General features: G+C 56.2%; 1 protein-coding gene across 1 annotated transcript; it reads left to right on the top strand.

The window, feature by feature from the left end:
* The first annotated feature begins 1041 nt into the window (after positions 1-1041).
* KDELR3 (KDEL endoplasmic reticulum protein retention receptor 3) lies at positions 1042-12480 on the top strand. The gene is made up of 5 exons (XM_042947806.1): positions 1042-1215; positions 5854-5954; positions 10517-10675; positions 11314-11566; positions 12342-12480. The coding sequence occupies exons 1-5, from the start codon at positions 1125-1127 to the stop codon at positions 12380-12382; spliced, it is 645 nt and encodes a 214-aa protein (XP_042803740.1). The 5' UTR covers positions 1042-1124; the 3' UTR covers positions 12383-12480.
* Positions 12481-12932: the final 452 nt, after the last annotated feature.

Here is a 12932-nt window from a genome sequence, read left to right on the forward strand (position 1 = left end):
TGGCCCGTGGACCGCATTCTGAGTCTCGAAGGACTGCCTTGCCTTAGGAGTCATGGTGAGGGAGCCACGGAAGGGTGATGAGCAGGGGCGAGACAGATTCCATGGTAGCAGAGCCTCTCTGGCCGGGGCAGGGATGAGGCTGGAAGGAGGCCGGTGTTTGGGAGAGAAGATCCTGGGGTCAAAAGGAGGGTGGTAACGAGGGGCCTTAGCTCATGCCGTCTGCTCTTACAGATGCAGAGACCAAGGCCCGGAGAGGGTGGCACAGCCCTGGAAAGACCCCTGCGGGCCCTTCACCCTTCCCGCCTCCCAGCCTGCTGGCCAACAGCCCGCAGCCCCCTGGAGTCTCCCGGCCTGTGTTCCCATTTTACATCCTGTCACACCAAGAAGAGGGAGACACTAGTCGCGGCCCCCGGGGTCTCCCTGACGGACATCTTTCATACTCACAGCAACCTCATTTCACAGATGAAACCACTGAGGCCAAGAGCGGGGGAGGGAGGCCCACAGCACTCGGGCCGGAACAGAGGTCAGCCTGACCCCAAACCTGAGGGCCATCTTTCACCAGCTTCACCGCCCCGACTGGGCGGGTCAGGACAAGGGGGCTCTGGCAGTGGACAGGTAAGAGCGCGGGAAAGGAGGGAGGCCTTGAACCCCAGGCGGATGCTGACAGCGGCAGTGGGTCACATTCACGGGGCGCTGCCAACCCTCTAGGCTTAGGCCAAACGCTGGCGCGCGCCCCGCCCCCCCCATCCACCCAGGCCCCCGAGTTATAAACCCTGGAGGCGGATGAGGGGGCCCCCGGCGGCGGGAGGGGCGCGGGGGCCCGCCCAAGGTCACGTGCGGGAGGCCCCGGGGCCGCGGCGCTGGGACGGGAGGGAGGCGGGATCTCGGGCGGCGGCGCTTCCTGGCTCGCCCGGCACGGCTGCCGGCCTGGCCACGTCACCGCCCGGCCGAGGGTGCGCTGGCGGAGCGGCGGCGGCGGCGCCGGCGGGGAGCGCGGGGCTCGGAGCGCGGGACCCAGAGCCCGGCCCGGGGACGTGGCAGCCGCCTCTCCCGCCAGAAAGTTTCCCAGGAGTTGGCCGCGCGCGGTGCGGGGGCAGGGGTGGGGGCCGCCCGCCCGGGGAACCATGAACGTGTTCCGGATCCTCGGCGACCTGAGCCACCTCCTGGCCATGATCTTGCTCCTGGGGAAGATCTGGAGGTCCAAGTGCTGCTCCGGTGAGGGTCGCCCGGGCGGAGGTGTGCGACGGGGTGGGGGGTGGGGAGTGGGGTGGGGGAGGGAGGGCCAGGGCCGCCTGGGCCCCAGCCGGTGCCGCCTGCCTGCAAGCCCTGGGTGGGGGGCTGCTGAATTTCCGTTCAGGGTGGGGACTTCGGCCTGGGGGTGCTTGAGACTGTCTTCGCACAGCTCAGCTTCCAGAGAACATGGGAAGGTGCACCCCATCAAAGAAGGAGGACCCTGGGAGATTCTGGAGGGAGGGTGATTTACCCCTGCCCCACCCCTGCCAGTGGGAAGAGGAGGGGGTGCGCAGGAGGTGATACCCTCTTGCTTCCGCTAGTCTGGCTTGTTGGACAGTTTGCTCTTTCTGCTTCTCAGGAGCTGGCGGCCTGTGACTCTGTGTACCCTCACTCAGGCCCAGAGTGGGATCCGAAGGTGGAGGGGGGGGGTCTGCACCCAGGACTGGCCTCCAGTTCTCAGGGGCTTCTCTTTCCTCCCCCCACCACTCTCCACGGCCCCTTCCAGACATCCCCTCAGGCTGGGCCCTCTTCCCTCCTCTGCCTGCGCGTGGCACACGAGGCCGTGATGTGGCAGGAAGGACACCAGGCTGGGCCCTGGCGAGCCCGGACCTGCCCCTGTAGCAGAAGCCCCGGGAGGGCAGGAGAAGTCCCCCTTTTGCCCAGCAGTCTGGCTGCCTTCCCTGGGGGGTTTGGAGACGTTTCAGGGTGGGACTGCTGGTGGCCAAAAGGACCCGGTGCGTCAAAAAGGCTGCTCAGGCCTCCTGCAGCCATCTTTGCCCCGCTGGTGTCCTGGAGGGGCCCACCCTGTGCTTGGCACTGGGGTCAGGGGATACAGAGATGAATGCAGGCGGAGTGGGGGCCCGAGGAGGCAGAGAGCAGACCCCTGAAGTGTTGGTGGAGGGAGCAGCTCTGTGCTGGGTCCTGGAGGATGGGCGGGCTGTCACCAGGAAGGGTGTGCTGTGTGGAGGGTGCTGGGGGTGCCAAAGCCCACAGGGATTGTCCCAGGGAGAGCTAGCAGCCCGATGTGGGGGAGGGCCGCAAGGGAGATGAGTGGCAGAGGGGTGGGGGGTCCAAATGTGAAAGCGCCTTGTCGGTCAGGCTAGGGAGTCGGGACTGGGGAGCGGCGGAAGTGTGGGGAGCAGGGGAGGGGGGCTCGGAAGGGACGTGAAGCAGGTCACTCCCTCGTGTACTGGCCACGGAGGAGGGGCTGGGTGCTGGCGGGAGAGGCATTACAAGAGGGTGTGGTCCTGGACCTGCTGGCCATTCCGGTTTCCAGTCTCTGGAGAGATGGGCACTCTGGGCCCCTCAAGTTCCCACTCGGGGAAGTGAGGCAGGGGCTCCGGTGTGGGGAGGGTGGGGGAGTCTAGCTCGGACCGGTCCCTGCACTTCCACGGAGGGCCCTAGGCGGGAGTGAGCAACCATGACCGGGAGGGGGGCGCTGTTCCCCAACCCACGCTGCCCCGCCCGGCCCTTGGCCCCCCGGAGGGAACACCGACAACTTGGGCCCCGCGCCTGGTGGAGGGGACTTTCTAGCAGTGGAGACGTGCCAGCCAGCAACAGTCGTAGCAGCCAAGTAAATGATACGGTTTCTTAGAGGTGCTAAGTGCTACGGGGAAAGAAAAAGGGCAGCTGGGCGGTGAAGCGTGTGTGTGTGTGTGTGTGTGTGTGTGTGTGTGTGTGTGTGTATGTGTGTGTGCGCGCGCGCGCAGGGGGATTGGCACACGCCTGGCGGGGATCTGAGGAGGTGAGGTGCCTGGACGCCAGCCCCGTCTGCCCCCAGACGCGGAGCCTGGTGTGACCCTCGCTGACCCACCCCAAAAGGTAGGAGACTGGGGCTTAGGTCTCGCCCAGCCACTGACTCCCTGTGTCACCTCGGGCCTCAGTTTTGCCATCCGTCAAATGGAAGGAGGGCTGCTGTGTGCTCAGGGGATCCCCGGGGCGGGGCGGTGGGGGGACTCTGGCCAGGTACCGGCTCGCATTCCCTTCCTTGTCCCGGGTCTCTGTGCCTGGCTCCCTTCGGTGGAAATGTTTCACTGCTTTCAAAGGAGCGTGAAAACCTTTGTGCTCCTGACTGTCGGGCTCTGGAGCACTGAGGTGTGAGTGAAGCCCAGGAACCCAGCAGGCTGAGGATGCAGAGGGGAGCGGGGGAGGAAGGCCATGTGCCGAGAGGGTAGCTGTCCCCCGCCGGACCCTCCTCCTGGACCCTCCTCCTGGACCCTCCTAAGTGGTGCCGAGGACCTCCCTGGAGAGGCCTCTGGGAGGGCTCTGGGGTGGCCACAGGCATGGCCCGGAGCTGGCCTCGGGTCGGCATTGCCGCCTGGACCCCAGGCGCCACTGCCAGCAGTGGGCTCCGTCACCACAGCCAGCCCCACGGCCTCAAGTCCAAGTCCCAGACCCCCCCAGGGGGCACTCACACCCTCACTGAGTCCTGCGTAGGCCTCACGTCAGTGCTGTCCCACCCATGGCGGGGGGGGGGGGGGGCGTTCATCTTACAGATGAGGAGTGTGGGGCTCGGGCTCGCCATACTGGCAGGAAAGCCGGCACGGGGGGCCCGGTGCCCCCCAGAACGTTGGGGGGCATCAGCAGTTGTCTCCCTCCCCAAAATGTGCAGCACCAGAGAAATAGATAAGGCACAGTTCAGGCGTATAAAGGAAGTGGGCCCTTAATCAGGTAATGTCACTTCTGGGTGCCAAAGTCCCCAGTCACTCGGTTACACGTAGAGTAAAACCCAGATGTTATCATCGTGACTGGAGGGAGGGACTGAGGGGGACAGTGATGAGATATGGGGCCAGGCAGGCCGCCAGGAAAGGTTGGGCGGGACCTCAGGAGCCACGAGGAGGATATGAGTCTCTATTTTAAAGGGCATTTGGGAGCCACTTAAGGGCTTTAAGTGGAATTTTATTTTAAAAATAGCCCATTGGTTGGCAAGTGGAATGGGGGTGGGGGTGGCAGCAAGGAAGGACTTGGGGAGACGGGTGGGAGCCCTGAGGTAGGGTGCTGGGCCGGCGAGGGGCACGGGAGTGGGGGCGGTGGAGGTGGATGGCTCTTGCTTTCCTGGAGTGAGCTTGGAGGGGACCGTGGCGGCGTTCTCGAAGGAGGGGAGGGGCTCGCGGGGAGATGGTGAGTGTGGTCAGGCTGGAATATAGGGGCCAGAACTCGGAGGAGAGTCCGGAGCTGGGGCGTCCCTGAGACGGCACGGGGCCAGGGAGAAGCCCGGGGAGCCCTCAACGATTAGGTGGTGAGGACGGGAGCGGCCAGGGGCGGTGAGCTAGCCATGAGGACAGTCGCAGAAGCCCGGGGAAGGATGTGGTTCTGAACGCAGCCCTCAGCCGCCTCTGGGGAGGTTGGGTGAGTTGACCTTTGGATCAGACACGCGGGCATCGTCGATGGGGATGGTTTGGTGAGGTGTCCAGACTGTCCTTGCCTCCCCCACCTCCGTGACGTAGCAGAAGTGGCCGAAGGGCGATTAAGGAACGTGACCACTAAAGGCAGCATCGATCCCTGGATTGGCTCGCGGAACAGGAGGAGGGTGTCAGTGGGAAAATGGGTGAAACCTGACTGAAGCCTGGAGCTCGGTCAGTAGTGCCATACGAGGGTGAATGTCTTAGTTTTGGTAAATGTTCTGCAGGAGGAAGCTGGGTGACGGGTATACGGGAACCCTCTGCACTGTCTTTATGATCAGCTGCTTTTTGTTTTACAAAGAGCAAAAATAGTTATTCCTTTTATCGGTGAAAAAAAAAGCATTTTGAATCTTTGATTTCTTAATTGATTTTCTTTTTAAAAATTTCTTATGTTTGGGGCGCCTGGGTGGCTCAGTCGGTGAAGCGTCCGACTTCAGCTCAGGTCACGATCTCACCGTCCGTGAGTTCGAGCCCCGCGTCGGGCTCTGGGCTGATGGCTCAGAGCCTGGAGCCTGCTTCCGGTTCTGTGTCTCCCTCTCTCTCTGCCCCTCCCCCGTTCGTGCTCTGTCTCTCTCTGTCTCAAAAATAAATAAAACGTTAAAAAAAAAATTAAAAAAAAATTTCTTATGTTTATTTTTGAGACAGAAACAGAGCATGAGTGGGGGAGGGGCAGAGAGAGAGAGGGAGAGACAGAATCCAAAGCAGGTTCCGGGCTCCAACCTGTCAGCCCAGAGCCCGACGCGGGGCTCGAACCCACGAACCATGAGATCATGACCCGAGCCGAAGTCGGACGCTTCACCGACTGAGCCACCCAGGCGCCCCGCGTTTTGAATGTTTAAAATTTGGAAAATAAAATAGGATGGTCCTCCGGCCCTGCTTCTTCCTCTGCCCGCTCTGGTCTCCCTGATGAATCACCTCTCAGTGAGTTGCCGTCTAAAAGGCAGAACTCTGGGGACTCAGTGGAAGTGTGAGGGTGGAGCGAAGAGAAGCCCGGACCCCCCTACCCCCACCACTACACACACCCTCTCCAGAGCTGAAATCCGGGCAGGCACATGCAGGGACACCGGGATCCCCGAGATCGAGACCTGAGCTGAGGTCAAGAGTTGGACGCTTAAAGGACGGAGCCCCCCCCCGGGGCGACCCCGGGCACTGGGCTTCTTGAGTGTCGTGGGGCCTAGGAGTCCGGGTCTCATTTTCCCCTCTTCTCGTTTGGCCACAGGCATCTCTGGGAAGAGCCAGATCCTTTTTGCTCTCGTCTTCACCACCAGGTACCTGGACCTGTTCACCAACTTCATCTCCGTCTACAACACAGTGATGAAGGTGAGGGCGGTGGGTGGGGTGGCCGTGGTGGCGGGGTCCCCTGAGCCCCGCAGACCGAGACTGCGCGCTCGGGAACACGGGCTGTGGAGCCGGGCAGACCTGGATGGGAATCCTGACTGTGTTGACAGCCGCCGGGGGCCCTGGGCTTGGGCGAGGCCCTGGGCCCTGTGCACTTCATCTTCAGACTGAAGACAGTGCCAGTACTCGCCTCGGCGGGTTCCGTTGTGAACACGAAATGAGGTAATAAATGCAGATACACCACAGCCATCGTATATCAAGTATTCGATAGAGGGTGGCTGTTATGACGGTTCCAAAAAATGAGCCAAAAATCAAACCTGGTACCCTGAGCTTGCAGAGAGGTTATTCGTCCGACATGCATTTGACAAATATCCGTATTTCTTGAGCACCTCCTGTGAGCCAGGTACCTGAAGAAGACCCGCGAGGCTCCTGTTCTCAAGGAACCTACATTCTCACTGGGGAGACAGATAATAAAACGGCCAGCAAAACTTTGGTTAGGGGTGAGGTTATGCAGATGTTATTAAAATAGGGTGACGTTGGCTTTCATTCTGTTTTTTAACGTTTATTTATTTTGAGAGACAGAGCGCAAGCGGGGGAGGGGGCACAGAGAGCAGGAGACACAGAACCCGAAGCAGGCGCCGGGCTCCGAGCCGTCAGCACAGAGCCCGACGCGGGGCTGGAACCCACGGACCGCGAGATCATGACCGGAGCTGAAGCCAGACGCTTCACCGACTGAGTCCCCCCAGGCACCCCTCCTTTGGTTATAAGAAAAGAAGTTTTAATACCTGGGTTACGTGATAGAGAAGGAACAGGAAAATGTTCAGGGAGTATGACCAGGAGGGGCCTCTCTGAGGAGGTGACACGTAAGCCAAGGTCTGTGTGACACAAGGAACCAGCCACGAGGCGATCAGAGGAAGAGCGTTCCCAGCAGAGAAGAGCTGGTTCAGAAACCACCCAGGTGGGATCAAGCCTGCTGTATTCAGGGGACAGGCAGGGGCTCTGCCGCCGAGGGCTGGGGGAGGGCGCAGGTTAACTTGGACTTAACTTTGTGATGGGAAACTGTTGCTTTGAAGCATGGTCCTGTTTCACAGGGGAAACTGAGAATGTCTTGGTCCTATTCTGACGTCTTGGGCCCCGGGCCACAACCGTTGGAGGTTACGTTGGGGTGAGCTTTTTCCAAATTAGCCATCCCACGTCTTTTTAAACTCCGCACCCAACGTGGGGCTTGCACTCGTGACCCCCAGATCGAGAGTCACGCGCTCCACCGACTGAGCGAGCGGCCAGGAACTTCTCCCTCAGCCATCTTAGCTCTTTAAGGCAACACAGGTTAGTGGAAGGAGCCCGGGTTTCAGAGGGAAGCGGAATGTTCCTGCTTGGATGCTGGTAACAGAGACTTAAGAGTGGTCTCAGTAGGGGCACCTGGGTGGCTCAGTTGGTTAAGCGTCTGACTTGGGCTCAGGTCACGATCTCGCAGTCTGTGAGTTCGAGCCCCGCGTCGGGCTCTGTGCTGACAGCTCAGAGCCTGGATCCTGTTTCAGATTCTGTGTGTCCCTCTCTCTCTGACCCTCCCCCATTCATGCTCTGTCTCTGTCTCAAAAATTAATAAAAACGTTAAAAAAAAATTAAAAATAAAAAAAAGAGTGATTTTAGTAAGATGAAGGTTTATTTTTTCTTTACTCATAACATGGAATCTGGAGGTGGGCCATCCAGGCCTGGGATGGCAGCTCCTTTTGTTTGTTTGTTTATTTATTTTGAGAGAGCGCGCACACACGAGCAGGGGAGGGGCAGAGAGAGGGGAGAGAGAGAATCCCAAGCAGGCTTGTCCGCGTGGAGCTCGAAATGGAGCTCGATGCGGGGCTCGAACTCACAAACTGTGAGATCATTACCTGAGCCCAAATCAAGAGCTGGATGTTGACCGGCCCACCCAGGCACCCCTAGCTCCTTTTAACGTTCTGCTCCACTATCTTTAGTGTGACCAGGACTTGTCAGTGTGGGACACATGCGGTTGCTCAGAAGAGCCCTACACTGGGTTTAATGCTTTGCTGTTGCCATCTTGAAATTTTTTTTTTTTTTAACATTTATTTATTGTTGAGAGATAGCGCGCGAGCAGCGGAGGGGCAGAGAGAGAGGGAGACACAGAATCCAAAGCAGGCTCCAGGCCCTGAGCTGTCAGCACAGAGCCCGACACGGGGATTCAAACCCAGGAACTGTGAGATCATGACCTGAGCCGAAGCCAGATGCTCAACCAACCGGGCCACCAGGCACCCCTTGAAATTTTTAATTTTTAAAGAGGCCTTGCAAGTTATATAGCAAGTCCTAATGTGGCATCTAGCCTCAGGGTTGCCTCAGGGTCACAAAATGGATGCCAGGGCTCCTACCATCACATCACATTCTGGGCAGGAAGGAAGAGGAAAGGAAAAAAGAGCAACAGTGTACCTGCCATCTGGGTAAGCCCTTTGTAAAGAGATTTCCCTAACGCTAGCCAGTGACTGCACGTCACTGACCATCCTTATCTGCAAAGGAGGCTGAGAAATGTAGTTTTCAGTTGGGCACATCATCTAATAGTTCCATTTTTTTTTTCCTAAAGTTTATTTCTGAGCGAGCACAAGCAATCATGAGCAGGGGAGGGACAGAGAGAGAACATCCCAGGCAGGCTCCACACTTCCGGCGCAGAGCCCGATGCAGGCCTCGATCTCATGAACTGTGAGCTCATGACCCGAGCTGCGATCAAGAGTTGGATGCTTAACTGAGCCACCCAGGCGCCCCACTAACAGTTCCGTTTTTAAGGAAGGAAGGCTACATAATGGGGAACTCTACCGATCTCGCGGGGCTATTGTGAAGACTGTATGAGATGATTTAGGTAAAGCGCCTGGCACCCAGAAGGTACTTTCTCCTCATCAGGGATGTGACTTTGGGATTCCGGGCATCTTGCTGGAATGGAAGATGTTGTTGCCTGTGGGGCGTCGAACTGTGTGAACTTGTCTGAGGTCCTGAAATCACAGTCTGCTTAAATTCAACACGGAAATAGCAACCACCACCTGCTCGGTTCATTTTTCTGCCTGAGGGTCGGACTTGAACGGTCCTGGGAGGGGCTGAGGACCCAGCGCTTGGCATGGCAGAACGAGTTAGTTGTGGAAACCTCAGAGAGGCCAGTTTCTGCATTGGTGAAGTGAGGAAGTGATCACCACTTCATTGATTCATTCATTCATTCATTCTGGGACGTTTTTTGTGCCGGGCCCTGAGTTAGGGGCTGGGTGTTCAGAGGTGGACAGGACAGTCAGGACCCGCTTACAGACAACGGGGGAAAGAGACCGGGTACACAGACATTTCCAGAGCATGTGATTATGGGGGACATCGTGTATGTTCCCGTGGAGCTATGGTGACACCAAGTGTATTTGCCTCATTCTGGTGAGAGACTGAGTTTTGAAGCTCACATAGGAGTTCTCTAGGTCAGTGAGTTCCTGGACCAGCAGCATCAGCATCACATAGGAACCTGCTAGAAATACAACAGGCCTACTCAGACCTACCAAATCAGTAACTCTGGGGGCAGGAGGGGAAAAAGGTGTGCTACTTGTGTGATTCTGATGCACAAAGTTGAGAACCTCTGGCCTAGAGAGTTAGAGGCCAAACCATAACGTCACATGCTGGAGGGACGGCTACTGCAATTAGAGCTTTTCTGGGGCGCTTGGGTGGCTCGGTCAGTTAAGTGTCCGACTGTTGACTTCGGCTCAGGTCAGGATCTCACGGTTCGTGAGTTTGAGCCCTGCATCGGGTTCTGCACTGACAGTGTAGCACCTGCTTGGGATCCTGTCTCCCTCTCTTCTCTGCCCATCCTCCGCTTGCTCGCTCTCTCTTTCAAAATAAATTAAAAAAAAGAGCAGTGCCCGGGTGGCTCAATCGGTAAGTGTCTGACTTCGGCTCAGGTCATGATCTCGCGGTCTGTGAGTTCGAGCCTCACGTCGGGCTCTGTGCTGACAGCTCAGAGCCTGCAGCCTGCTTCAGATTCTGTGTCTCCGTCTCTCTCTGCCTGTCTCCTGCTTGTGCTCTCTCTCTGAAAAGAAAATATTTAAAAAAAAATTTTTTTTTAAAGAGAGTGCTTTTCCGCAGGACCAATGACCAAATGATTCAAAAGACGTTAGTCCTAGTGGAAGAATGCTCACAGGTCACTGATGCAGATCTAGGAATTTGACATTTAAGAGCCCTGGAATGCCACTGCTAAATCCCCCGACAGAGACCAACCCATCCCCCCATCTCCTGCCTGAGGCTCTCCAGTAAGGAGATGCCCAGGCACCTTTGGGTCCTCACACGGTTAGTGCCAGTGGTCCTAATTAGAAGCAAGGAGTTACTTAACAAAAGGGTCATTAGTTTCGGAATCAAGGGGAATGACTCCGGAGAAATGGTACGCATTTCACTTCTTCCCCCTTGGGGCAAGAGCACTGGCCCTTTAGTTAGGCTGGTCCCAACTCAAGGTAGCTTGGAAGCCCAGCCAAGAGAGTGGAAAATGACTTCATTATGGATTCCCCTGTGGCTCTTTCCCTTGTTAGGTGGTTTTTCTCCTCTGTGCCTACGTCACAGTGTACATGATCTATGGGAAATTTCGGAAAACATTTGACAGTGAGAATGACACGTTCCGCCTGGAATTTCTTCTGGTCCCTGTCATTGGTCTCTCCTTCCTTGAGAACTACAGTTTCACTCCCTTGGAGGTAAGTGAAGGGACGCGGAATACCAATCGCTAAGGGTAAACACATTGCCGAACATCCTTCCCTCTGATCTTTTGTAAGGTCTGGGCTTGTGTTTTGGTACAACGTGACCATCGCTCGTATATTGTTGTTAGTTGAGAAATCGGTAATAAGCTATTCACACGACTCCATTTGGAAATGGGCGCATCCAAATAGTCCTGTGGACAAACAGAGCAGGCATCACAGCACCACTTATGGTTACTGAGAACTTCTGTCCCAAAGGTGGACACCTGAGCACAGTCCGGGCCGAGAACGTAACTCAGGAAGTCTGGGCTGTGGACCAACAAACATGAACTTGTGATGCCCGTGCATTGAGAAACTATGGCCTGCATGAAGGCGAGTTTATACAATAAAGTTCTGCTACGATTAAAAACTTATGTTCGAAAATGTCCACGTGATGTGAAAAAAAAGCAGTTTACTTGGAACTTTTAAAATATTTCCTATTTACAGAGAAAAGGGGGTGGAATGGATTATATTTCGGGAACTTTCTTGTTTCGTCATATTCTGTCCCGTGAACGTGTTAGTAGTTACCTTCTTTTGAAGAGACGGCCCCCTTCTTGGTCTTGATCAGCCTCCTCCGGCCTCTTCCCTCTTTGGCTCAGATCCTCTGGACTTTCTCCATCTACCTGGAGTCGGTGGCCATCCTGCCCCAGCTTTTCATGATCAGTAAAACCGGAGAGGCGGAGACCATCACTACTCACTACCTGTTCTTTCTCGGGCTGTACCGGGCGCTCTACCTGGCTAACTGGATCAGGCGGTACCAGACCGAGAACTTCTACGACCAAATCGCGGTGGTGTCTGGAGTGGTACAAACCATCTTCTACTGCGACTTCTTCTACTTGTATGTGACCAAAGGTAGGTGCTCGGCCACAGCAGTGTTGCTGGCACCGGCAGGTGTCACCCGTTCACCAGTTGAGGGCGTTTGGGAAGTGAACGTAGCTCCAAGTCTCTGCCCCTCGTGGTGCTTTTATTTCAGTGGGAAGAGAGGAACGAGTGTCGTTAAGAAACGAGCACCGCGAAGAACTACAGACCAGGACATGGACACAAATGATATACAGAGAGAGGTCGACTAGGAGAGGACATCGGACAGAATGCTTGTTAGAAAGATATACAAGGAACATTCCGGAAGAATAGCTTGCGCAGGAGCCCTAAGGCAGGAACCAGCTTGGTGTGCTAAAGGACAGAAAGGCTAGCGTGTTCAGAATCTATGAACCTGGAGAGATCAGAGGGTAATAATGGGTTTGCATCGCACACGGCGGCCACCGGAGGGCTCATTTACAGAGCCAGCAGCTGCTGGGCAGCGAAAGGGGCCGAAGCAGGGAGACTTGTTATGGGGCAGGTGCGGTTGTCGAAGAGGTCACCGGTGGGTGGGCAATCTTGAGCGGAGAGGAACCGGATAGGTGTGAAACGGAAGTGGTGGCCAACCGCATTTGTGGCCCGAGGGAGCGTGGGATCAGGAACGTAGGTGGGGCGTAGGGGTGAGGGAGTCTGTAGGTAATCCGTGACGAAGCTTCCCCCTTGGCTGTAACATGTAGCTACCGTGGACTGGGCATTAGAGATCCTAAGGTTATGTAGTTAAAAGGGAGTTCTCGGTGTGGTGAATTCTCATTTCGTCTCTATTTTCTCCTAGTCCTTAAAGGAAAGAAGTTAAGTCTTCCAATGCCAATTTGAGGGCCCCACAGATGGTTCTACACCTTCACGAGGACACAGAATAAACTCTTTGGAATAGTCTCCTGGACGACTTCTACAGGACTCAGGCCTAACGTCAGTCAGAAAAATGCTTAGTGGGGATATCTCAGCAGAGCACTGATCTACGTAGAAGACGTTCTCACCAATCTCTCCCTTAAATTATAGCTGCAGTGAGAAACCCAGGCCAATTACACGAGCATGGTGCCTGTCAGCTGGACATCAAGAAATCTTAGGTGCTTAACCCATATATGGGTGAAATAACCTTGCTCTCTATGGCCCTAGTGTGAGCCTCCCACTAAGGAACAGTCAGTCCCACCTGGAAAGATGTCTCTCTGTGTAGAAGACAAATGCCCCCAAAGACCAGACCAAGAAAAGCAGGCTGCTGTGGCGATTTTCACTTCCCAGACAGGAGACCAAGTTTAGGCAGGGATACAAAGCTGATAGTCTCACGGGGATGAAGTGTCGTTACTCCACTTCTAACCCGCCTCCAAAAGCCAGACGAAAGCCAAACAGATGAGCTTCGGCCAGACTT

This window comes from Panthera leo, chromosome B4 (genome assembly GCF_018350215.1).
Source record: "Panthera leo isolate Ple1 chromosome B4, P.leo_Ple1_pat1.1, whole genome shotgun sequence".
Taxonomy (NCBI): domain Eukaryota; kingdom Metazoa; phylum Chordata; class Mammalia; order Carnivora; family Felidae; genus Panthera; species Panthera leo.